General features: G+C 44.2%; 1 protein-coding gene across 6 annotated transcripts in view; it reads left to right on the top strand.

Annotated features, from left to right (window-relative positions):
- The first annotated feature begins 5,269 nt into the window (after positions 1 to 5,269).
- The window catches only part of LOC130126794 (catenin delta-1-like), a 31,599-nt gene continuing 11,710 nt past the window's right edge, over positions 5,270 to 25,158 (top strand). For 2 of the 6 annotated variants that reach the window (XM_056296458.1, XM_056296427.1), the window contains exons 1-16: positions 5,270 to 5,399; positions 6,411 to 6,494; positions 11,288 to 11,497; positions 12,505 to 12,668; positions 15,073 to 15,141; positions 15,292 to 15,411; positions 15,550 to 15,815; positions 20,090 to 20,377; positions 20,797 to 21,040; positions 21,178 to 21,400; positions 22,164 to 22,356; positions 22,488 to 22,605; positions 22,848 to 23,004; positions 23,273 to 23,290; positions 23,647 to 23,715; positions 23,868 to 23,995. In XM_056296458.1, coding sequence (XP_056152433.1) covers positions 12,510 to 12,668; positions 15,073 to 15,141; positions 15,292 to 15,411; positions 15,550 to 15,815; positions 20,090 to 20,377; positions 20,797 to 21,040; positions 21,178 to 21,400; positions 22,164 to 22,356; positions 22,488 to 22,605; positions 22,848 to 23,004; positions 23,273 to 23,290; positions 23,647 to 23,715; positions 23,868 to 23,995 — 2,052 coding nt within the window. In that variant the 5' untranslated portion in view covers positions 5,270 to 5,399; positions 6,411 to 6,494; positions 11,288 to 11,497; positions 12,505 to 12,509. The remainder of the gene's footprint in view (positions 5,400 to 6,410; positions 6,495 to 11,287; positions 11,498 to 12,504; positions 12,669 to 15,072; positions 15,142 to 15,291; positions 15,412 to 15,549; positions 15,816 to 20,089; positions 20,378 to 20,796; positions 21,041 to 21,177; positions 21,401 to 22,163; positions 22,357 to 22,487; positions 22,606 to 22,847; positions 23,005 to 23,272; positions 23,291 to 23,646; positions 23,716 to 23,867; positions 23,996 to 25,158) is intronic. The other 4 variants (XM_056296435.1, XM_056296444.1, XM_056296452.1 and 1 more) reach the window with 4 other exon arrangements.

Raw genomic sequence — 25,158 nt, 5'->3', positions numbered from 1 at the left:
CAGCTTTAAAGGTAGAGCAAGTAGGATTTTTCCTTAAAATCAATGGAAAGACTCATACAAAAAATAATCCCTCTCAATCATCACTTATGACCCACTAGATGTGTGTGGCAGTGTCTGTATCTGCAGACACCCTGTCTTCTGCCTGGATTTTCTTACTTTGCTGTGTACGGGATGTTTCTGGGCGTTAACCTTTGGGCAGCGGAACTCTATAAAACGTAGTGACCAGGTGCCACATCAAGATCGTAAGCACACATCCAAGAGGAAGCTACGGCAATGGCGGACATGGCGCCAATAAGATGCAAATGTAGTGAGGCGAAATGCTAAGTGGACAATGCCCATTCCAGAATGAGGGTGAATCTGGAGTTGGCTTTCACCTATGGTGAGCGCTGAAGGAGAGGATAGGAATAAAGAGCGATGCGGAGTTAGCCTGTACACTGGGATATGTTCTGGCACCTGCGGGTCAGGGGGTGTACACTTCTGGTGTCGCTGAGCTGGGGAGGAGGGCCCAGCTTTGAATGTTGTGTTTAGAAACCACAACCGACAAATCCTACTCATTCTACCTTTAAGAACAATTCTGGCTTTTTTTCTTTTTCTTTTTTGTTTTTTAATTTCTCAGGCAGCACTTGTTGAATATATTTGTTTTGTTTCACTGTGCACTGATCTACACAGCCGTGGTGTAGGCAAAAATCACAGTGTGGGTGGGCACTGACAAAATGAGGTGGGCCAAGCCTGTCCAAGACCAATCATACTTAATGGGTTCTGAAATGAATATGTTAACTAAAATAGGCCATTGCATCTATACTTGCTTGAATGCACCACAGTTTAATCATACAAGGCTTATACCTTATCAGAAGTAATGTTGGACGCACCAAGATGAACATTAACAGCATCGCATAGCCTGGCACGGCGGCCACATAGTCACACACACAGAGCTGACAGACGCAACAGCATTAGTAATCAAGCGTATGGATAGAGGTACGCACAGGGCCGCTGACACCAGGGGAAACCGGATCAGTTGTCCTGGGCTGTCTGGGTCAAGGAAGGGTCCAACTCGGATGCCCCATAGCACCGCTGGAGCAGGGGGACCCACGTGAGCCCGGTTGGGATTGAGGTCCAGACTAGAGAAGAGGCTTACATACACAGCGCCTATGTTTGAGCTGTTTAAGGTCCCCGTATGTTTTTTATATAAATCTGTATAGTATATGTTCAGATCATTATATAAGTTTATCAATTTTCCATGGACAACTTAAAAGCATTAAAGTTGGGATTTGGGAATGATAGCATGTCTCTAATATGACTGAATTTTGGTGGATGGGCTACCCTTTTAAATACCCTATATCCATCCAATTCATCCATTATCCAAGCCACTTATCCCAATCGGGTTCGCAGGATGCTGGAGCGTATCCCAGCAGTGGTGCAGTGGTTAGCGTGGTCGCCTCACAGCAAGAAGGTCCTGGGTTCGAACCCCGGGGTTGCCAACCTTGGGGGTCAGCCCGGGTCATCCTCTGTGTGGAGTTTGCATGTTCTTCCAGTGTGTGCGTGGGTTTCCTCCGGGTGCTCCGGTTTCCTTCCACAGTCCAAAGACATGTAGGCCAGGTGAATCGGCTGTACTAAATTGTCCCTAGGTGTGAATGTGTCGGCCCTGTGATGGACTGGCGGCCTGTCCAGGGTGTCTCCCCGCCTGCTGCCCAACGACTTCTGGGATAGGCTCCAGCATCCCGCGACCCTGATTACCCTATATTTGGATTAAATAGTGTGTGGTAGAGGAGAGCTCTTCTGCCGTATGCAAATGGAACAAGCATGTGTGTCTTATGGCCTGTCAGCAACCTGTGCGCGGTTGGGATGGGGATGGGGGGCTTTGGAGATCATCTTGTCCTGGTCACGAGCAAGACACGCTTGAACATAGCCATATAAACCATACACACACACACACACACAGTGTTGTGCATGAACGCATTGAACAAGCTCGTGTTTTTGGTGAACAGTGAACTGTACTTATCCATTTGCAACTAATGAACGTGAACATGAGCATTATTCCATCCCACAAGCGTGAACAACAGTCACACACCTTGTTTTACGGCATGCCGGCATGGCTCGTGCAACTGGTAATGCAGGCGCAGCTAACAGTACTGCTGAAGAAGCCAGTTCACATGAATACAAAATTTTACATTTTTATGCACTTGTGCCCGCCGGGTCTGGAAAAACACCCCCCAGTCCAAAGACATGACTCGGCCATACTAAATTGCCCCTAGGTGTGTGTGTGTGTGTGTGTGTGTGGACCCTGTGTGATGGCCTGGCGGCCTGTGTCTCCCTGCCTGCCACCCAATGACTGCTGGGATAGGCTCCTGCATCCCCGTGACCCTGAGAGCAGGATAAGCAGTTCGGATAATGGATGGATGGATGGGTCTGAAAAAACAAAGTCCGAACGTCAGCCACATCGGCACCGAATTTGAAACGACACAGCGAGTTGAAGCATCCGACCATCAGAGTAGCTCATTAAAAAAAAATGGAAGACAACTGGTTCATTTTTTGGAACTGTGAACTTAGTTCAAAATTTAAAATTGTGAACTATGAAGATGAACTAGTTCATTTTAATGTGTGAATTGAATTTTGAGCTTGCTCTTGTGAAGTGCAAACTTGCACAACACCCCACACACACACACACACACACACACACACACACGGCAGTCACAACATCAACATAAAATCCAATTGTACACCCAACAAAAACTATACCCAATAAACAATAACACTGAAATAGGCAATAGGCTACTACAGTCTGACATTGTAAATTAGCTTACTTTTGTCTTCATGCATGCTCAATAATTCAGGTAAGAAAATCAAAGAAAGTTGAATCAGTTCATCTAGATACAACGTTCATTGATGGATACGTTGTATCCAGATGAACTGATTCAACTTTGATGGCTTACTTTTGATGATTACAGCAGGAGATGACTGGGCTTGGTGTGGGTTATGAGTTGAGAATGATGCCTGAACTTGAGCTGAATTCTCTTCCTCCTTCTCCTCACATCTTTTTGTGACAAACTTAAGCAAACTGCTTTCTGATTTTTATCTCAGCCTGCATTACAAGCAGCTAGCTAACGGAAAGTAGGCTTCTGTTCCTTTGTGCAATGTGCGGGCTGTACGCTGAATGAAAGAGGAGGGCCTGCTCGCAATCTGGCAATTGCGAAATGCACCGCCACTTAAAACATCTTACCTATCATCATCATATGGTAAACAAGAAGCAAGGAACAAGAATTGTTGGTCGCATGATCAGAAAAATTAGATAGTATTCATTGACTGCTATTCACTGGACGAGCCAGCAAAAAAAGAAGCCTTCTGATTGGGTGGGCCTGACTGCCAAGTGGGTGGGTCCAGGCCCACCTTGGCCCACCCACAGCTACGCGGCAGCTACACAGTAATGGCAACGGTGTTGAAGTCAGTTGAAGTGAAATGAATTATACTGGCTTGTTAACAAAGTGAGTGCAGTTTGCCACACACTAGCTAGCTTGTTTGCTTACAAATGGTGCTACTCGTGAAGAAAAATACTAATGTCAGCATGCCATTTTCAGGGTGGCTGGAGGACAAGTGTAGATTTGTTTTAACAATGTGGAGGGGGAAAAAAGGCTACAAGTCATGTAATCATAACATTATTTTAAAGCTTTTTGTATTATGTTCAGAACCACAATACTTTTAAACAAGTAATACTTGAATACTCTAACAACTGGATGGATGGATAGATGCAAAGGCTGAACCTCAAACCAGGGATTATTTTCTCGGCCATCGGGGGTTTATCAGAATTGAAACTGTACGGTAAATCTAGTGAAAGATTTTTTACACCACTTTTTTTTCTTATTTCTACTTTGTTTTATATCTATGAAATGTATCACCATGGTCCTTTCTGTTCCTGTTACCCAATCTTCTGACTTTTTACTTCCTGGACTCTGTTATACTTGGCAATAATGATTGACGTATATTTAAAGTATTTCTACCTTTGGTGTTGATTATTTGTCTGAACACATGTTTTTGAATAATAATAAAAAAACTGATTTCTTAACAGTTGTCTCCACTCTGTGCACCTCTAGAGGGAAGCATTGGCTCTGCTGACTGTTACCACTGTGTGATAAAGGTTGACTCAAGCATTGTGGGGGAACTCTTCAGGAAATTGGGGGAAATTCCTTACATTGTTCCTCTTTCCACCATCTCCTTACCACGCATTGTGTATCTCGGTGCTGTTTGTTTGGCTTTGATTTCACCCAAATGCCTGAAATACCGTACAAAAAAAGAGAAAATGTGAAGACATCTTGAGGAATAATATTGAATTATCAACTTTGACTGGACTTCGACGCACCAAGACAGACAAAGAAAAAAACACCCTGACATTTTACACTCTTCATCAGTGACTCGGATGTGTTAAGCAACGACCCTAACTACATGTTTGTGGTCATTTATGACTCGCGTACAAATGATTATGATCCATAAATTCAGTGCAGTGGGAAACCGTTGCCGGCATAGGATGTGGTGCTCAAAAGTGAGTTTTTGCTTCAGGTGTTAATTAGATTGCTGTAGTAAACCTCGTGAAATATAGTTTCCTTCAGTCTATTGTTCTCAGGCAATGTCATGATATATTTGTGTGTGTGTGTGAGATAAGAGGTGGAAATGGGAGGGGGGGCAAGGGGTGGCGAAAGACCCAAGATAGCTTACATAAATTCTCCCTCGCAATTCCCACGAATTCGTTACATTCGGCTGCTAATAGTAGCAATTGCAGAGATAGATAGATAGAGAGAGAGAGAGAGAGAGAGAGAGAGAGAGAGAGAGAGAGAGAGAGAGAGAGAGAGAGAGAGAGAGAGAGAGAGAGAGAGAGAGAGACAGAGAGAGAGAGAGAGAGAGAGAGAGATAGATAGATAGATAGATAGATAGATAGATAGATAGATAGATAGATAGATAGATAGACCAAAGTTCTTCACTGATCCCTGGGGGGGGGGTTGTTTTGAATACAGCAGGACAATACACAATCACAGAGTAAGCACGGAACATACAGTAAAATAATCTGGTGATATGATCAGATCATTTATAATTGAGTAAAAAATAAAAAATAAAACCACATGGAAGGGATTTATATTCATGTTAGACGAGCACTCATGTTCCGCCCACTACTGGATGACTGGACGTCCCGCAACTGGTGGCACACCTGTACAAGAGAGAAGAATTTCCGTTGCGCCGTAATTACGGTAGGAGGGCTGGCCCATCCCGCCCTCTCTTTGATAGAAAACCCGACGAGGTTGCCTCGTTTCTGAGAGGCTTGACCGAGAACCCAGGAAAAGGAGGGCGAAGGAAAAGGAAAGAACACATCTAAAAGGAATACGCCGGAGGGGGGACGGGGTGGACTGTGTGAATAGGTGGGTGAAGTACTAAAGTAAATAGAGTGCGGTTGATTAAAATGTACTGACGTTCGAGCGCTCTCTGATGCGTCGCGGCGTTGGGCAAAGGAGTGGTCAATAAACACGGGGGGGGGGGGCACTCCGAAGCTAACGGGAGCTAAACGGTTAGCGCCTAAGCTAACCGTTACACCCAAGCTGGAGCCCGGAGTCTCGGATTTTATCGCCGTCGGTCGACGAGGTTGTGTAATCTGTTCGCCGCCCCGTCGCGTACACGCAACTGAGTGTCGCGGTCTCGTAAAGACCCGAGTTTCTTAACCGGCGGAGGCCGCGCGAAGCGGAATAAACGCCGCGCAACTCTCGTCCGCGCTCGCTCGCTCGCCTTTCGTATGTCAGCCCCGCCGAGCGGCGCGGAAGCTATGCTAACGTTAGCCCGGCGTTACTCGGCTTACGGCCATGTAGGTTATTGTGATGCTAACGACGCTAGCTGGACGGCTAAAAGGGGGTCATGCCGACGCTCGTCGCCGTGTTACGCGCAGCCTCGAGTCGGCTGTGATTTTTTTTTTCCTCTTTCGATCACTGATTTGTTTTGCTGGAGCAGAATAACGACGATAATAATAATAATAATAATAACGCTGTTAACATTCAAGTGCGAGTCTTTTGTTCACTGCTCTGTTCCCAAATTACAGCCGCCACTGTTTATTCAGCAGCACTCGTCGGTCAGCTTGGCTCCCCTCGCTGCCGAGGGCTCCAGATAGCTGGCTCACGCTCGCTGATCCAGGGCGCCGCGGACGGTCTGATCGGGTCAGACGGGGGGGGGGCCGTTGACCTCGGATGAAATTCCTGCTCGCGCTTTATAAAACACGGTCGGAAAGGCGTCGACACCAAATTTTTGGAGCTCACGTCTGTGCCACCCACAACTATCCGCTCAGCGAGACGTGACTACTTAAAAACACTGAGGTGTTTGTCTTTATGCTGAATTTGCAGTTTTTCATTACCTAATTATCATTGTTATCATGTCTTTTTTTTAAGGTTCTTTGCTCCGGAGAAAGACAAAAGACGAGTTCCTGCCCGAAGAGTAAAAAACGCCAGTTATCCAAAGGGCAGTTTCCGAAGGTAAGAGGGTCAAGGGATGGCCGTGGTCTACCCATGCAAAGTAACTGGAAACATCCACTCGTCTAACAAGTAGGACAAACAAACCGGCTTGTGTATATTTGAGTCTTTCTTTTAAGGGTGGTGGTCTTTGATTTTGTAGTTCTCGCAGACGGGGCCGGAAAGGTTGTCTGTCAACTAGTGAACCTGTTGGGTGGGTCCTGTTTCAACTTGTTTTGATAAGGAAAAGCCTGGGCGGGGATAACTGTCAATTTTTGCTGGCGTGTAAAGGAGCAAACCGGCTTTTTTTCTTTCTTTTTTTTGTAAGCACGCTTCTCATGCGGGCGAATATTGCTAAATAGATCAGTATCTTTCATGTAGTTCCAAGGACTTGGTTACAGGATGTTTGTGTCTTTTAGTCACTGGACCAGGAATCGGATATCAGTCGATTTGTAATTCAGATGGATCTGCTGCAGGTGCTTCTATTGATGTCTCGGGGTGCGAGCACACTTGTTTCTTCCAGGCGTCTCCTGAGGACTTGTGTGACAGTGGCCTTTTGATTGTTGATGCATGCTTCCAGTGCAAGCTGCCGTTGTTTGTGGTATGTAGGTAATCTGCAGCAGGTTTGTGTGTGTGTGTGTGTGTGTGTGTTAGAGGGTAAGTGGATTATTGGGTTAAAGTCTCAAGCCAATTACAAGCCACACACCGCTTAAACTAGTGCCAATGACATTACACTGACTTGCAAGCATCTCTTGTCATTTTCCTCCTAAGTACATAAACAGATATTTGTACGTTATTTCACATATTTATGTGGAGGTTAGTGTCTGCATGTGTCCTTTAACGCTAATGCCAGGTGTAGGCATAGATTTCAACACACCAGGTTTCAGTAAGTTAACAAGGGCTTTTTGTGTGTGTTGTGTGTGTGTGTGTGCGCGCGCGCAGATGTCCTTTGAAAGAGTCAAATGACTCATGTGGACTGATGGTTGCGGAATTAGACAGGATGATGTGACTTGTGTGTCAGGGCTGGATCAGATGATAGAGGTAAGGTTCACGAGTGAAATTATTGAACTTGAGGCATTCTGCTTGACATTTTGACCTTTTGCTGCAGTCACAGAAGGCACAGTGGCAGATTCCATGAGTCCTTCACTCCAAATATGTACTGTTGTCCACTTGCCTTTCAAAGATTGAAAAACCAAACCATTGGAATATTATCCGAGTCTATATTTTGATACATAAATCAGGCTTGTGGTGTATGGCATAAGACGGGTTCAGGCCATGTACTCTTTAATGTCTCACTCTTTATTTATTGTCACTCTAAATTCATTGTGACTCATTTCTTTGCTGATGATTATTTTCATCCCAAGAGATAATAGGAGAGGTCCCTGTTTCAAAACGTTGAGCGTGTTATTTTTAATTTTACTTGAATCCTGGCCTCTGTTGCTCAGCGATTTATGAATAACGACAAGCCAAAAACGAGCAAACTCACAAATTCAGGAGAAACGTAACAGAATATTTGCAGACGTGTCGTTTTCACATACCCTCAGTGAATATTGTTGGCTCTGATCAGCATATAGTTTGCTGAGGACTGCAAGTGAGCCAAGCCTCTTTGGGGGGAGTGGCGTTAAACAATAACAAAAACAACTTGGGCAGAATACTGAAATATGGGGGGGGGGGCTTAAGTTGTTTACTTTGCTTCAGTGTGAACCTTCACCAACCCCTGGTAATGTTTAATTGCAATATGATGGCTCTGCATAGCTGCAGCTCCGTATTGCACAAAGCACATTCAAGATGATCGAAGAAAGTTGAATCGGTTCATCTGGATTCAACTTTCTTTGATTTTCTTACCTGCATTATTGAGCATGCAAAAACACATTTAAGATGGCTACAACACTATTTTTGTTTCAAAGATGTATTAGCAAAATGTTTTGACTTTGCCGTGTTGAATGTGAAAACGTGTATCATCAGCATGATTTGCTTCTTAAGTGGACAGAAAAAGCAGAACAGGGATCAGTGGAAAGAGAAACATTAGCTTTAAGTGGAAGTGCTTCATGGTGGCATGATCAGTGTTACTGACTGTTGGAAATTTTCGCCACGAAACAGTTCTGTTTAATGGATTAACGTGACCCACCACTGGTTTACAAAAAAACCCCGCTTTAATGGGAAAGTAGTAGGGTTTTCTTTTGTTATATTTATCTTTGCCTGTGTACGCAGTTGAGGAAAATGGTTCTTTGCAGGCCAAGGTAGCTCTCTCATCCCTTTTTAATCACCTCTGATTGAGAATCCATAACATCCTGTTACTCGGGAAGTCCCTTGAAAGGGGATGGGGGACAGGAATGGGTCAGCCCTGATGTTTTCATTGTTCAATGAAACCCACAGCTGACTTCCGAAAAGGCATCAAGGCCAAAACTAGCAAATGTGAGAGAGGGTGATGGGCGGAGAAAGGGACGTGGTGCTAAGGAGAGATTGGTCATAGGTTGTCCCTGTGGGGAGCGACACATTTGACACACAACACACTCAAATGTCTACATGCACCCACACAGAGGCCCAATCGCTATCTCTTTCACACTTGTGCTTGCTTGCACAAACTTCTCATTGTTTCACTAGCCTCCCTGCCTGACAGCTGCAAATTCCCTTCGCTGGCTGTGGTTAAAACACATACGCGTGCACTCACTCACACACACACTCACACACGTACATGTGTGCACATACGCCTACACATAGAGCATCCCATTCCTGTGCGCACAGGCCAATGAAATATCACTCTGTTTATAATCCTTCTCGTATCAATGACAGCCGGGCTCATTACTGAAACGCGATAGCGTGTGGAATGTTGATTGTACTTATAATTGGTTGGTGTGTTTGAGATGGGATGAAGAGCGAGGCGGTGTTTGTATCCGAGGTCAAATTGTGGAATGACGCCAGCGACGGATGTGACTGCATGTCACATCCTTTGGGTCACTGTGACCAGCGGACTTGCCTTCAGATGCCCTCACGGCACAATGTACACAGAACGCTTGAGGGACTGTTGTGTCCTTTGAATGGGCCTTCAACAATGGCCGAGCGACTCAGCTGGTGTTTTGAGTCAGCCAGGAATGCAAGGCCCGCTTTTATCTTTTTATTCAGCAATCCTCTCCTTATCTTAACCCCACCCCCCGTCCGTAGTCTGGTGTGTTTTTCATTGTCTCGCTCTCTCCCCTTGTTTCATTTGTACGCCTCTCTGTCTTTTTCTTTCTCTTTCTCTCTCGCTCTCTCTCTCTCGCTCTCTCTCTCTCTCTGTCTGTAGTGGATAATATCAGGCCTGTCCTGGCTTTGACCATATAAGGGCATGTGTGTTACTGGACAGCAGTTTGGGGTTTGCTCAGGTGGGAGGTTGTAGCTCGAGGGCGCCACAACGCTTGTGCAAAAGGATCTCTGTTTGATGTCGTCATCAGTGTAGGGCAAATGGTGTACTGGCTTTACGTGGTCAGGCTTGTTTACCGCTCATTCCAAATCCGGTTACCCAGAATTTCTGAGATTCAGCAGAATTCTCCGCGGCTTGTGAAATGTATGTGAGCCACTCCTCATTATCCCAGCAACCCACCCAACCTACCTCCCCCTTTTTCACACATTGGGCACGCCCCTATACAGTAATAATTTTCAGACATTAGACTGCAGTCGCTGTAAAAGTGTGAGTCATTAGGCAAGTCTACATGAGCAGATATGGTTTCCCAGACCTGACTCCTTCCTGATTTCCTGTTCAGGTGCTGTCAAATGGTGATGTCATCATATTCCTGCTCGTCTGTCTTCCTCTACTGTAATTTCCTCAACCCTCTGCAGGTGAAACCATGAGTCACCGGCCCTCTCAGGTGTAGGCCTCAACAGGCTACTGTCTTATTTTTCAGTCCAGTAGCACTCGCTAACACCTGATTTCTCACACACACATTCGCTGCAAAAAGTATAAATGCAGGTCCTTGTTTTAAGCCAAAACCTATGCTTATCTCACTTCATTTTGGTGTGTGCATGTGCGTGCGTGCGTGCATGCGCACGTACACTTCAGGTTAAGAATAAGACACTGAGAAACCGTAAGAGGCGAAGAGAAATTTGGTCACCCTGTCATCCCTCCTTTACCTTTCCGGTCAGGCAAGGGGTGTGTGTGTGTGTGTGTGTGTGTGTGTGTGCGTGTGTGCGTGTGTGCGTGCGTGCATGGGTATAGTAACCCCTTTAAGGGTTGACTTCAGGGAGCTGGATGCTGCAGAGGTTTTATCAGCAGATAAGAGAGAGCAGTTACACATTTGAGTCTCTTTGATTTAACTGTCTGTGTGTCTCTTGACAGCAGGCCATAGAAAAGCCGAGATAACAACACAGTGAGGGAGAGGATAGGCAGACAAGAAGAAGGAGCAAAAAGGCCAGACAAAGAAATTAGGAGTAGAGTTAGATGGAGACAGAGGCTAAAGGAGGAATGGCGGGAGTAAGAGGGAGGTTAGGTTGTAGCAGAGACGGACGAGTTGACTGGAGGACGTGGGGCTTCTGTGTGTTGTATTTCTCCGTCCCCACCACTACTCCTCTCTGCATTAACACAGTCTGTTTCTACGGCCCAGAAAAAGTTTGTCTGTCAGCCTCCTGCAGCTAGCGACTTTGTGCTGGCCAGATGTTGAGTAAATATAGGGTGTGTCTTACTATTTTACTGTCTGCGGGTGTGTGAGTGATTCCATGGAGCAAACTCAATCCAGTTCACACATTTGTATGGTATTCTCACTATGTTGCTGTTTTCCAAAGGTAACTTCAGCTATCTCTATAACATTCTCTTTGTCTCCCTTCCTCTTTCTATCTCTCAATAGCTCTTTTTTTGTTTTTTGTTTTTTTTTGTTTTGTTTGTTTGTTTGTTTGTTTGTTTGTTTGTTTCTTTGAGTTCAAACCTCCCTGTTGGTGTTCCTATTTCTGAATTTGGTGGTTTGGTGACCCAGTACCCATGAGCCTTTGCAACTAGGGCTCTTCTGACCTTGGTGTGACCTCTCACCTCTCCTTCCAAGCCACGCCCACAGGTGAAGGTGTGTATAGTTTTAAGTGTCAGTCTCTTATCAGCTTTGCAATGTGTGCCTATGTAAGAAGCATTCTTGTCTCTCTGTGTAAATGGAATTGTGGATGTTGTTTATTTTTTATGTGTGAGTTTGTGTGGATGTGAGTGCATCATGATTTTGCCTTCCCTGTTAAATGTATGGCGCTGTTTTTCCACATGTGAATTGGACCTCTTCTTTTTGCAAGAGTCTTGCGCATATGTGTAAAGTCTTGCACAGACATCTGTGTGGCATACACTATGCTGATAATGGACAGACACAACTGACACAGGAAATTATAGTGAAGTCAAGCGCTTTTTATTCTCACTTAAGCTTTGCTTCAGAAGAAATGGGAAGTTGTTTACGAAAGCCCAGTGTGTTGTGGGATTTTGTGACTCTAGAGACGTTTACAAGACTGCATGGCCACCACAAACCCCTTTATTACAGCTAGCTACTTTTAACTCCAGTATTGACAAATGAAGTGATGCATTGTCGTACTTTGTTGACAGTGCTCAGTGCTTGGCATCTTCTTAGCACACTTTAGGCAGAATGCCAACTTCTAAATGAGTCCTGTGTGCTTGCCATGAGATGTACTTTTCTGCAGGCATTTATTTAGCATTGGAAGTACTGCAAGCTTAAGAGGGTCGCTGGACACGGGCTAAGGATATTTGATGTCAAATAACAGAAAAATGTAGTGGTTAACACGGGTCATTCTACTACTTGTTCTTCTATAATGAGTATGCTAAAAATGGGCAAATCTGGCTAATAGTTTCCCAATTAGATCTCCACTTTTAAAATAGCCAACACACAAAATATGCATCAAATGTATCGAATAGAGTTAACCCCTACTTTCTGAAAAAGGTATCCTCAAAATGTCTGCACTAGCAGTGCCCCACTATCTGCAGCACCAATATTGAGGTATCTGTATGTCAGTCAGATACCCTTTGCCCATGTTGTAGCATGGGTGTAACGTCCCCCTCTCTCCCCTTGGGGCCGTTTAGTGTGTATGGAGCAGTGTGAAAGTGCCGCGGCTCTGCTGGAGTCGGTCAGGGAGCAGGAGGTGCAGTTTGAGCAGCTCACCCGGGCGCTGGAGGAGGAGAGGAGGAGAGTGGGCCTCCCTGCCACCAGCCCCTCAGCTCTGGGCCTCCCTTTCCCCCACACACAGGTAACACAGCTCTCTTCTCCCCACAAAGACCACCACCCCACAATTCATCCTCTGCCAGTCGAGCTTCTCCTGTAGGCATCTGCAATCTCCAATCCAGTGCCTGAGAATCACCCAGCTATGGCTGATAACGGCTTCATTACCCCAGCCAAACCCAAACATGTACACAGTTAATCGCCATCCGTCACTCTCTCCATCCAACCCTCCCTCCATGTAATTCAATTCACACATTAGTTTCTGTCTCGTTACATTCATCCCTCCATCGCCCTGCTTATCCGTCATTCAGCCCGTCCTTTGCTTGGTTTATCCTTCTCTCCAACACTTGGTGTATGTCACTTTTTCATATGTCAGTGTGTGAATGATTGTGCATGCATATTTGCTCGTCTTTTATATTTGTCTTGTACATGTTTGCGTGTTTGTCTGTCAGCCCAAATCTAGTAACGGATCACCCGGTTCGTTTATGTGGTTGAACAGTTTCTGACATGCCAGGAGATAGTCATCATTCTCTACAGCATACCTTCATTGTCACTCACCCAGTCCATTTATGTATGCACACACACACACACACACACACACACACACACACACACACACACACACACACACATGAACACAGACACACACGAACACAGTGATACTTCTCATCAGCCCCTGTCATGGCATCTTGGATGTTTTTGCTCTATGTTGCAGCATGCCGTGTTGTGGAATGCAGTCATCTGTTATGCATGCATTGCACAGCTCTTTGTCCACCCTGACTCCTTAAATAATGGATTTTGACATTTCAGTTTACTAATTAATTGACTTTTCACTCTCTTAATGGCAGTGTTGGAGTATTAATTTGTTTTCTTTCTGCTTGCAGGTTTATTTTCGCGTACAAAATCCACCCACAATATTGCATGATCTAGTATTAAATAAGCGTGTTTTATGTCTTTTGTGTAATGCATTCGCAACATTTTATAGTTCTTCTAGCCTATGTGTCTGCAGTGTAGGTTAATCTGCTAAATGTGAATTGACTTTTGTGTGTTTTTTTTGTAAGCTTAGCTGACCTATCAATGAGAGGTTTAAGGCTCCCTGTCTGTGGCATGTTTATAGCCACGTTAATTGGTTGGACAGGGCCGGCTGTCGCCTGCATGTCTAGTTTTACAGACTCCAAAGAAAGTGTTGTGATTGTCAATGGATGGCAGTCCAGGCTCTCCCTTAGGTAGAGACTGTAGCTTTAGTGGAGGAGAGCGAAAGAGAGAAGGCTAGAGTTGGTCGGCAAGGGTGTCTCCGGTAATGTGAAGGGTCGGGTGTTGTTGTATTTAGGGATTGACGTGGTTAACTTTTCCAACTGACCTAACACTTTTTTTTCCCGAGATTAACACATTGCAAATTATTTGGCATTGTGCACAGACTGGATGAACCAGGTCTGATTTGGCACTTTATTCTTTTAATCCTCTCCATAGGCTTCCTGACCGTTTAGATTTTACATTTGGTCTGTGTCATTTTAGTTTAATTAGGCCGTACATGATGAATTGTTTTGATTTGAGCTGCTTAGTGTAAACTAACTGGATGATAAAGGCTAATGGTCTTTATTATAATCAGGAATATCTGTTGCACTGGTAAATCGTTGGTGTCCAGTCCAATCAGTGTTATCTTTGGCCTCAGGCCAGCTGGCCATATTTCATTCTTTCTCATCATTAGATGAAGCATGCATGCTTTTTCAGTCTGCTAACTCTGTTCTCCTTTTGAGCAGAATAACCGCTGAGCATTTCGTAAACTATGGAGAGATAAAGCTTAGAGGGGATATACTTGTCTTCCTGTAAAACCATAGTATACTCTGTGCTGTTGATTTATAACAGCTCTGCCCTCTTTTGGGCATAATATGTATTGCACTTAGTCATAGCTTTTGTCTGTAGTTTGTTTTGCTAGACCCTGTGCCATGCAATTTATTTGCATTGCTTAATAATGCTAACATCACTCTAAAGAAAGTATTGCAAGATTATGGTTTGAATGCACATTGTCATTTACCAATTCAGAAAGTTAAGCAGCCCCAAATCAGTAGTAGTAGAGTGACTCATATTACGTAAAGCTAGTGATGATGACTAATGGTGCTAAAACGTTGTGCTCACTTATAGTCATTGATCATGTGACCGATTAGCGGGGGAGGAAGTAAAGCATATGGGTCAATGGCTGCATTCTTAAAAGTTCCCCATGTGTGACTCACTGGCTGTAAATTTGCAGTGGATGGTTCGGTCAGTGCTCCGTGTACTTCAGCAGCATTACAGTATCGGAAAGGTTTTAAGGAAACCGTTTACTTACAGGAAATCCGGACTCCCTGGATTTAGCTTTATTGTGAAATAGAATTTTATCATTGCACCTGTTTTTGTTATGTTGCTGACCACTCTTTCTTTCTCCCCTACTTCAGAATGGTTGTTTAGGAGATGCAGATATACAACAACTGAAACTGACTGACGGATACATAAACGGGACACAGGTGTGTGTGTGTGTGTGTGTGTGTGTGTGTGTGTGTGTGTGTGTGTGCGCGCGCGCGCACACGCGAGACCCCCTGCTTTGTTGTTTTTAGACATGGCACCAATACTTTGTGTGACTGAAAATACCTTGTGTGTGTGTGTGTGTGTTACAGTACAGGATGGTGGACCCTGCCCACGGCACTCTCGATGAGAGCTACACACCAGAGGATGACTCCCATGAAGCACACTCTGTCTTCTCTGAAGAAGGAACCACCCGGCGGCCAAACAATGGGGTACACATGCCCGATATCCACACACCATCTCTCGCTCTCTATTTGTTGTCTCTGTGTTTGTTGTTATCGACATTTTTTTTCGATACTTCTATTTCTATGCGTCTATTCATCTCGATCTAAATTTTCCTTCACTCACAGATGAAAAAACCAGTGGCGTCACGCACAGTCCTACCCTCTGACTCCCTCTCCATTGATGGGGGTTTGTCAGTGTCTGGTATGGGTGGCTACAGTGCAACACTGGACCGTCCCTATCGGCAGGCGGTCGGAGGGGACTACCCCACCGCCACAGTGCCAAGGAATTACCACTACGGCCCAGCTGGTGGTTATGATGACTACAGGGGAGGTCCGCCATCAGAGACCTACCCCAGCCTGAGTAGAGGCACGCGCATGGACGAACGATACAGGTACACAACTTCTATATCTATATACAGTAATGCCTTGCATCAAGATTTGATTTTGCTTGCACATATCAAAATGTTGTATTTTAAGGACTTATGCCAACCATTTTAAAATAGTACTAAACCAAAGCCACATTTCCTCTTTTTAACTGCCCTGACATTAAATTTTGATCGACCACATTTGCTAAAATAGTCTAGTCAGTTAAGGCAAAATGGCTGCAAAAAGTCATTCACATTTGAGCCTATGTTTTTCTGTTAATTTAGAGTCCAATAAAGAAAAAAATGCAAGGAGCCCAAAATTTTAGGTGGGGGAAGTCTCTGAAATGGCCACGCCCACTTTTTAGGCCTGGAAATCAGTATCTCGGCTCCTGAATGTCGCAGAGAGCTGATCATGGGCTCAAAAGAAGCAGAAGCACCACATTTATATAAGCATTATGAACAAACATATACCCCAAAACCTTTACTTTTTCAGATATTTTAAGAAAACTAATTTTTACTGGTCACGTTTCACGTATCAGCTCCTGAAGGTTGTAAAAAGCTATATTTGACATGAATCTCATTCGCTGCCTATGTTATAAAGCATGAAGCACAATACACACACGAATCATGAGTTTAGAAAATATCTTAGTTGTCTTCAGCTCCATGTCATGAGAATAGCAGTATCATACACAAGATATCTTAACCCAGGCCAGGTTGCAGTGGGTGGATCCGATCAGCCCCTTTATGCCATCAAGAAGATGATACAGTGGGCCATGGGGGAAGAGTTTTCTCATTCATACTTCGCGTTCATGGGTGGGCTGCACCTTGAGAAGGTTTCTCTTGTCTGTGTTGGGCAGTTGATAAAAGGAACTGGCCTTGATACCATCTTAACCTCAGCTAATCTGAATATCACAGGTCTGACAACTGCTGTCTGCGATGTGAATTCCATAAAGAAGGCTAGATACTGTATTCAACTCCTGGCTGTGGTGCTGGCCAAGAAGAGAGATGAAGCATTTCAGGCAAAACGTCTAGAGGACAACAGTTTGACTTGGAGTAACTGGGTGGCCAATGAAAACAGCCCCATGTTTCACTACTGGAACAATGTTGTTGACACAATCAAGAAGGTTCTTATCTTCATAAGATCCTTTCGAGAGGCAAACTTCATCATGATGATCAGTGCACTTGAGCAGCTCATTCCTCTTTTCTTTGCACTTGATCATACACACTATGCCAGATGGGCATCAGTGTTTCTTCAGGATCTCAAAGAGCTCAAATGGAGACACCCATACTTGTTCAAGGAATTTCTTTCAGGCTCTTTCACAGTAAACACCAGAGACAACCCATTCTCAAAGATTGCATGTGATCAAAAGCAGGAACATAACATAAAGGTCATCAAGTCTGACACTGGATATGTCGATATCATCAATCGGGAAGATCAAGAGTTCTTCAGGAAACTCGAACTTGCGCTACCCGAAATCCAGCGCTACCTAGATGAGGTCGAAGGTCAAGATCCATCACACGGGCACAAAGAAATGCTGGATTCCTTCAAGGAAACATTTTCAAGCCACACACTCAAGGTGTACCAGGGTATCCTTACCAACCCGTTCGATGAAGCTCAGTTCATGAGGTTGAACTCATCCATTCCCTTCCCAGATGTCATAAGTAAAGACTCCAGTTTTGTCTTTACAGTCGGCAAAACTCAGCATGACCAGTTTGTGCAGGAGCGAATTGTATTAAGTAAGAAGGATGTCAATGCAACCATCTCACGAAATGCCCTGAAACTCCCAAGTTCATGTGCAAAAGTCCAACTCGCTAGCCCTGCAATCAAGCCACCCAAAGGAACCTTTGCAAAGCTGAAGGAGGCCTGCAGATCAAGAGAAGAAGAGACAAGGAAGTTATTTGGTGGTGAATTCACAGGTGAAACTAATTGATATAAAGTCAGTTATTCAAATATTTTAGATGTTACTTAAGTCTTACCAGATTTTTAATACAGTGATATTCATTGATTCAATTTCACATTCAAGTTAATTGATTTGACAGTAAGCCCAAGAGTTACACTTAGCTTAACTATTCATTTCAATTTCAGGTTTACCCGACGCCTTGTCAACAAAGGATGGAGATATTTATCATAGCCAAAAGTCTCAAATTCTTAAGGACATCGGTGTACAAGTTCAATCTACATCCTCAGAAGGACTTGTGATAGATTTGTCTGTGCAAGTACGAATCATGGCAAAGTCTCTCACCAAAGGCATGACATTCCAAGACTTTGTAATCAAAGTGTTGAACAGCATTGCCAGGATCGGTCATGAGAAGAAAGCCAATCGTATTGACATTGTGGCTGACCTCTACCAGAATATGAGTATCAAGACTGCGACTAGGAAGAACCGGGGATCAGCAGGTAGTTCACAGATGGCTTTCAGTGAGAATGACACCATGCCAGAATCTAAGCAATTCTTTGAAGCTTTTCTGTCTAATGTAGACAACAAAGTAGCCCTGAATCTAATGTTCGCCAGGATTGCTAAGGCACAAGCGTGGAACTGGGACAAGGAGTTCAGCATCACCTACGGCAGAAAGGTGCTTGCAAACTTCGGCGAAAGCTTCGAGATCCAGCTTTATGACAGCATAGATATGCTTGAGGAGGCTGACAACCGCATCGTTTGCCATGTGATGCACATGCTAAACAAGGGGATCAAGTCAGTTACAGTTAGAACAGTCGACTCCGATGTGGTAGTCATCCTACTAGGGTTCACTACACAGTTCCTATCAGTATGTAATGACTTGCAACTTATAGTTGACTTTGCAGTTCCTGGCAAACGCCAATTCTACTCAATCACAGAAGCACACAAGAAGCTTGGTGGAGATGTGGCCGATGCCATGCCTGTGTTCCATTCTTTTAGTGGCTGTGATTCTGTGAGCGCCTTCTTTGGCCACTCAAAGACTGCTCAATACAAAGCCTGGATAAACCACAGTAAGTCCACAGAACTCACTGCTGCTTTGAGAGGACTAAGTTGCTGCCCTAGTATCGAGACAGTTAAGGAAAGCATGGAAGTTATTGAGCCCTGGGTAATGAGCTGGTACAACAAGACTGGACTGTACAACTGTGTCAGTATAGATGAGCTCAGATTCCAGCTGTTCAAGCACTCAGTTAATGATGAGCTGAGAGACCTACCCTCAAGTCAGGATGCGCTTCTACAGCATCTGTTGAGAGCTACATTCCAGGCAGGATGGCTGTGGGGAAACAGCCTGCTACAACTCCCTTGTCCCCCTGTCATTGAATGGGGTTGGACTACCGAAGGAGAGGAACTCTTCGTCAAGTGGAGCACAGTTTCCACAAGAGATACATTGTCTCAAGTAACAGGGGTGTGTAGTTGCAGATCTAATAAGTGTACCTCATGTTCTTGTGCTGGCAGAGGGATGAAATGTCTCATTTATTGCAAGTGCCTCAGCAAGTGTTTGAATCCAGTCTGATGGGATGTGTGAGGTTAAAATAAAGATTTTTTTGGACCTCACATGGTTTGCTTTGTTTCTTTGGTGGTTACTGGGTTCCTCCTCTTATAACAAAGAGTCAACTTGAATACTAGCACTCCATGAGTAGATGTAACACTTTTACTCAAACAAACTGTATAGCCTTCTTGCACAGATTTGGCTAAAGTTGATTGCATGCTGCTGATCAATTCAATGGAAAAAAGAACATGTTCATGAATAGCTCAAAACGTGAAGGTTTTAGGGCATACAGTATATTTGTTCAGAGCACTAATATAAATAGTTATTTCCACATCTTTTGAGCCCAATATCAACTCGGGGCAACCTCCGAGAGCTGAGCCTGATATATAGTCCCAGGGCTAAAAAGTGGGCGTGGCCATGTATGTGACCAGTAAAAATTAGTTTTCTTAAAATATCTGAAAAAGTAAAGGTTTTGGGGTATATGTTTGTTCATAATGCTTATATAAATGTGGTGCTTCTGCTTCTTTTGAGCCCATGATCAGCTCTCTGCGACATTCAGGAGCCGAGATACTGATTTCCAGGCCTAAAAAGTGGGCGTGGCCATTTCAGAGACTTCCCCCACCTAAAATTTTGGGCTCCTTGCATTTTTTTCTTTATTGGACCCTAAATTAACAGAAAAACATTGGCTCAAATGTGAATGACTTTTTGCAGCCTTGACCCCATATTTGCCCTTAACTGACCAGACTAAAAAGGGGATCTTGGTTTAACAACAGCCACTGTCTGTCATATCCTTAATGTTTCCCACATTTAGTTTCGTTTCTCTACTGTGTATGTGTTCTGTTTATGTGTTCTCTCAGGCCAGTGGATGGCTACAGGACCCTGGACTCTGGCTACAGGGCACCCAGCCGTCAGCAGATTGACCCCTATGCAGCGCAGCCCCAGGTGGGCCGGGGGATGAGGGCCATGGGCTCAGCCATGGAGATGCGATACGGGCACGGCCACTATGGCCTGGAGGATGACCAGCGCAGTCTGGGATATGATGACATTGACTACGGTATGGGACCTCCCCCCATGCATCCTGGGGGCTACGGTACCATGCCACGCTTGGGGGCTGGCCCAGGGGGAATGGACAGACGCAGACTCAGGTATAAAATGGAGGCTATCCCTTGCCACCATCACCTGGTTATTATACTCCGAGTGTATCTACTGTATGCAGTTTAATTGACCTAGACAGAAATATATTTGAAAAATGGATTGAAATGAAAAAAAAAAACCATAATGTTTTATCCTATTTTAACTATACTCTTATTGCCCCCTCTCATTGGACAAATGTGCAAAAACAATGTCTTGATTCACCTTGATCTATTAAATGCATTGAATTGCTTCTTGGGCTAAAGCCACAATACAATACAGACTAGATGATACTTGTCCTAGAAGTTCACTTTGGATTAGACCATGGACAAAAAAATCAAGACGGAGATGAAACCATCTCTATAGTCGCAGAACAGAATAGTTCCTGCTAAAGACATAATTAGCAGTTTATGCATCTCTTGACAACATATAGGAGCTGTGAGGACACTTTGGATGGTGATATGGGAGGAGTCGATCCATATACCTGGGGTGTTCCCATGACAATGGTGGAGAGGGGAAGCATGGCCTCATTGGATAGCACATTAAGGAAGGGCCCTCCTACTTCCTGGAGACAGCCAGAGTTGCCAGAAGTGATTGCAATGTTGAACTACCGCCTGGACCCTGTCAAGACCAATGCTGCAGCCTTCCTACAGCATCTGACCTTTAAAAATGACAAGGTGAACACATTTATACATGTGTCTGACACCACACTGGCCTTAAAGGAAATGCCACAGTTGTATGCCACTCACTTGTAATTTGGCTTTGTGACTGTAATTGTAATTTGATACACCCCCCCTCCCCATTCCCTCTTCAGGTCAAATCAGAAGTGCGTCGTCTGAAGGGCATTCCATCCTTGGTCTCCCTGCTAGACCACCCAAAGAAAGAGGTCCATCATTCGGCCTGTGGTGCACTTAAGAACATCTCCTATGGACGAGACCAAGACAACAAGATTGCCATCAAGAATTGTGATGGAGTACCAGCACTGGTCCGGTTACTGAGGAAGACCCATGACCAGGACCTCACTGATACCATCACAGGTACAGACTAGATGATACAGACTAGGCTCCTTGTACTTATCAGTTGTGTGTTTATTCCTAGTCAGTTTAGGCAGTAATAAAGCTATGCTCTTTTACTTTTAGAAATTCTTAAAAATCTTTGCTCATTTTGAGTTAAAGTCTTCCCTCATAGTTTTTACATAGACACATAGAGGTTGTAATTTTACAAGACACATAGAGGTTGTAATTTTACAAAACCTCCATCCTAATTGTACCTTTTACTTGTACACTTAAAAGTGTCTGTGCCCCCACTGCTGAAGGAAACATTTCATGTCTATTGGACTACTTGATATAATGCAAAATGTAGGTATCGCCCACCTTAAAGATGTATTTATCATTTTTGCATTTTATATTTGATGGGAAAAATTCTGCTGTAACACAGGCAACGTTTTGGCATTTGGACTCCATTTTGATGGCTCTCATATCTACACATATCTCACATCTACTTAATACTGTCCCTAACAGGAGGATAGAAAAGAGAACCTTGGTTACCAAAATGACAATACCAAATTGATGGATGACCCCAACTGAGAACTGACAAGACAGCTCTGTATAAACAACACAGGCTAAAATGTGAAAAACACAAGTTTAAGACTTAGAAAAATTAACTTTAGCTCATAATGGCATAACTTGTATCTTTGGTTGATTTTTATACTTGTAAAGGCTATCTTGTCTGTTCTGCAATAACTCGGATAAAAATAACAGATGGTAATGGGAAGGACATTTAGAATCTCTTGGTTTCCAGGTACCCTGTGGAATCTGTCATCCCATGACTCTGTAAAGATGGAGATTGTGGACCATGCACTACACGCCCTGGCTGATGAGGTGATGGTGCCCCACTCCGGTTGGGAAAGAGGGAATGACGGTGGAGAGGAGAGTTGCAAACCACGCCACCTGGAGTGGGAGACTGCCCTAACTAACACTGCTGGCTGCCTTAGGTATGGTGGGATGTGGATAGATGGATAGACAGTTAGATGGAAGGATGGTTGGACTGAGAGGTTCAAGAATAGATCAAGAGTGGGGAGAGACTGATGTAAAACAAAGTTTTTTTACTTCCTTCCTCCAACAGAAATGTGAGTTCAGAGCGCAGCGAGGCAAGGCGGAAGCTTAGAGAATGTACAGGATTGGTTGATTCCCTCATGTACATTGTCCAATCACAGATCAACCGCAAAGATGTGGACAACAAGGCAAGTGTTAACTTTCATGCTAATTCCAAATTTCAAATCAAATGTAATATGAAAGATGGGGAGGCAGGATGGTCTAGTTGTCACTATCCCTCAATCTGTCCTTCCTGGAGTTATGTTAAGTCCCTACATGAATCAGTAAAGTGTCACATTTAAAGATAAAGAGCTATGTTTGACTAATTCACCTTTTCCTGTCTTATCTCTCCTCCTATTACTGTTGTTCTGGTCTCGTACCCTTTCTGTAGTTGGTAGAAAACAGTGTCTGCCTGCTGAGGAATCTGTCCTACCAGGTTCACCGTGAGGTGCCCGGCTGTGAACGCTATGCGGAGGCCGCACCTCTCAACCAGGGCCCTGCCCCCAACTCCAACAAAGGTGGCTGCTTTGGTTCACGAAAAGGCAAAGGTCAGTGTCAGGCTGTGATTTTAGGGTTCAAAGGTTACTGGGGTTTGTGTCAATATACCATTCAAAGGTGAACAGTTGCTAGTTGGGTTTGAGCTTGGTGGTGGTTGGGGGCACCTGTTGCTATTTTTCACGCTCTATAAAACTTTCCCCCCCTTTTCCTCTTCCCTCCTCTGGTCCTTTCTCTCCCTTTCCTCCGCCCATCACTTTCCCTTCTCTTTTTCTTATTTTTTTCACCCTATCCTCTTCCTCTTCTTTTTGCTGTGTTTAGATGAGTGGTTTTCTAAAGGTAAGATTCTTCTTGGTGTTGTAGTAGTAACCTCAGCCTGCCTGTGCACTCTGTATTACAACAATTATATATATTTTTTTTACATTTATTTTACTTGGGTGATTGAGGATGTCATCATGTGGTGTCACCGATGACTTGACTAACACATAATAACATCACAGTCGAAACATCTGTTAAGTAATTTTGCATGGTCACATTGCTTGCACGACTGGCTGCATGGTCACTACATATTGTGTATATCACATAACCTAGACAATGTTCATAACTAGAGGACTGAGGAGGATGGAATGCACTCCCGAGCCAACTGTATTTGACTAAGTTTTATGTTTCTTAAATTCCTCACTTTCTGTCCTCAGCAAAAAAAGATGGAGATGATGGGAGCACTGACCAAGTTGACATTCCAAAGAGGACAACACCTGCTAAAGGTTGGTGTGGCTCTCTCCAATTCAATTTAATTTTTAGCCATTGATCATTAGGATGGCTGTAATGTTGTCCAGGAGCATGGTTTTAATTGTGTCTAGACCGTGTTCATCTGTTATGTCCCTTGTTTAATGGTCCCATGTGCCTCCTCCTGCAGGTTACGAGCTCCTATTCCAGCCGGAGGTGGTGCGTGTATACACATCTCTGCTCAGAGAGTGCCAGAACCCTTCAGTTCTGGAGGCTGCTGCCGGGGCTGTCCAGAACCTGTGTGCTGGCCGATGGACGGTAAGTTGATTGCTTATCAAGGACCATCGCAAGAGGTGTCTATTTTTTAAAGAACACTTCACTTGGAATTCAGGAGGGCCACAGAAAAACTTGTCAAGAGCCACATTTTATACACATCAGCACAGACCCCTCCCCCATACACACACGCATACACACACACACACACACACACACACAGGTCACAGTCTGCTTGAACTCCTACCCTCTGGCAAGCAGTGGGCAACAAACCACCAGACATAGGAACAGTTTTCCCGGTAGGCCATCTTTCTCATGAACACTTAACAGCATGTTGCAATAATGCACACTCTTAAACAGACCCTTCTGGTCAAGATGTCGCACCTACATATCTGATATGCACTACATCTTTAAACTAGATGTGCAATACAAATGTTTGTACAATTATAAATACATATTCAACTGCTGTATACTAGTTACAATTATTGCTGTTATTGTTGTGGTTATAACATGGGTATATAATTATAGTATGTGGTTGTTAAGTGGATGGTATGTATGTGAATGTAGTGTATACTTCTGGTACATAAGCTAATATATAGTGGAAGTATATAGCATTGTACACTGCTCAAAAAAATAAAGGGAACACCTAAAAACACAATATAGACCTCGATGAATGAAATATTTCAGCTGAAAATCTTTATTTATTAGACAGAGCAATGTGTTTAGAGCAAAATAACCTAAGAATGATCAATGGAAATCAAAATCATTAGCCCATTAAGGTCTGGATTCAGAATCATACTCAAAATCAAAGTGGAAAATGAGAACATAGGCTGATCCAACTTCTGTGGAAATTCTTCAAGACGATTCAAAATGAGGCTCAGTAGTGTGTGTGGCCTCCACGTGCCTGTATGCACTCCCTACAACGTCTGGGCATGCTCCTGATGAGACGACGGATGGTCTCCTGAGGGATCTCCTCCCAGACCTGGATCAGGGCATCGGTCAACTCCTGGACAGTCTGTGGTGCGACATCGCGTTGGCGGATGGTACGAGACATGATGTCCCAGAGGTGCTCGATTGGATTCAGGTCTGGGGAACGTGCAGGCCAGTCTATAGCATCAATGCCCTCGACATACAGGAACTGCTGACACACTCTGGCCACATGAGGACGAGCATTGTCATGCATGAGCAGGAACCCAGGGCCCACTACA

This window comes from Lampris incognitus, chromosome 1 (genome assembly GCF_029633865.1).
Source record: "Lampris incognitus isolate fLamInc1 chromosome 1, fLamInc1.hap2, whole genome shotgun sequence".
Lineage (NCBI taxonomy): Eukaryota > Metazoa > Chordata > Actinopteri > Lampriformes > Lampridae > Lampris > Lampris incognitus.
This window is presented reverse-complemented; position numbering and strand designations above follow the sequence as displayed.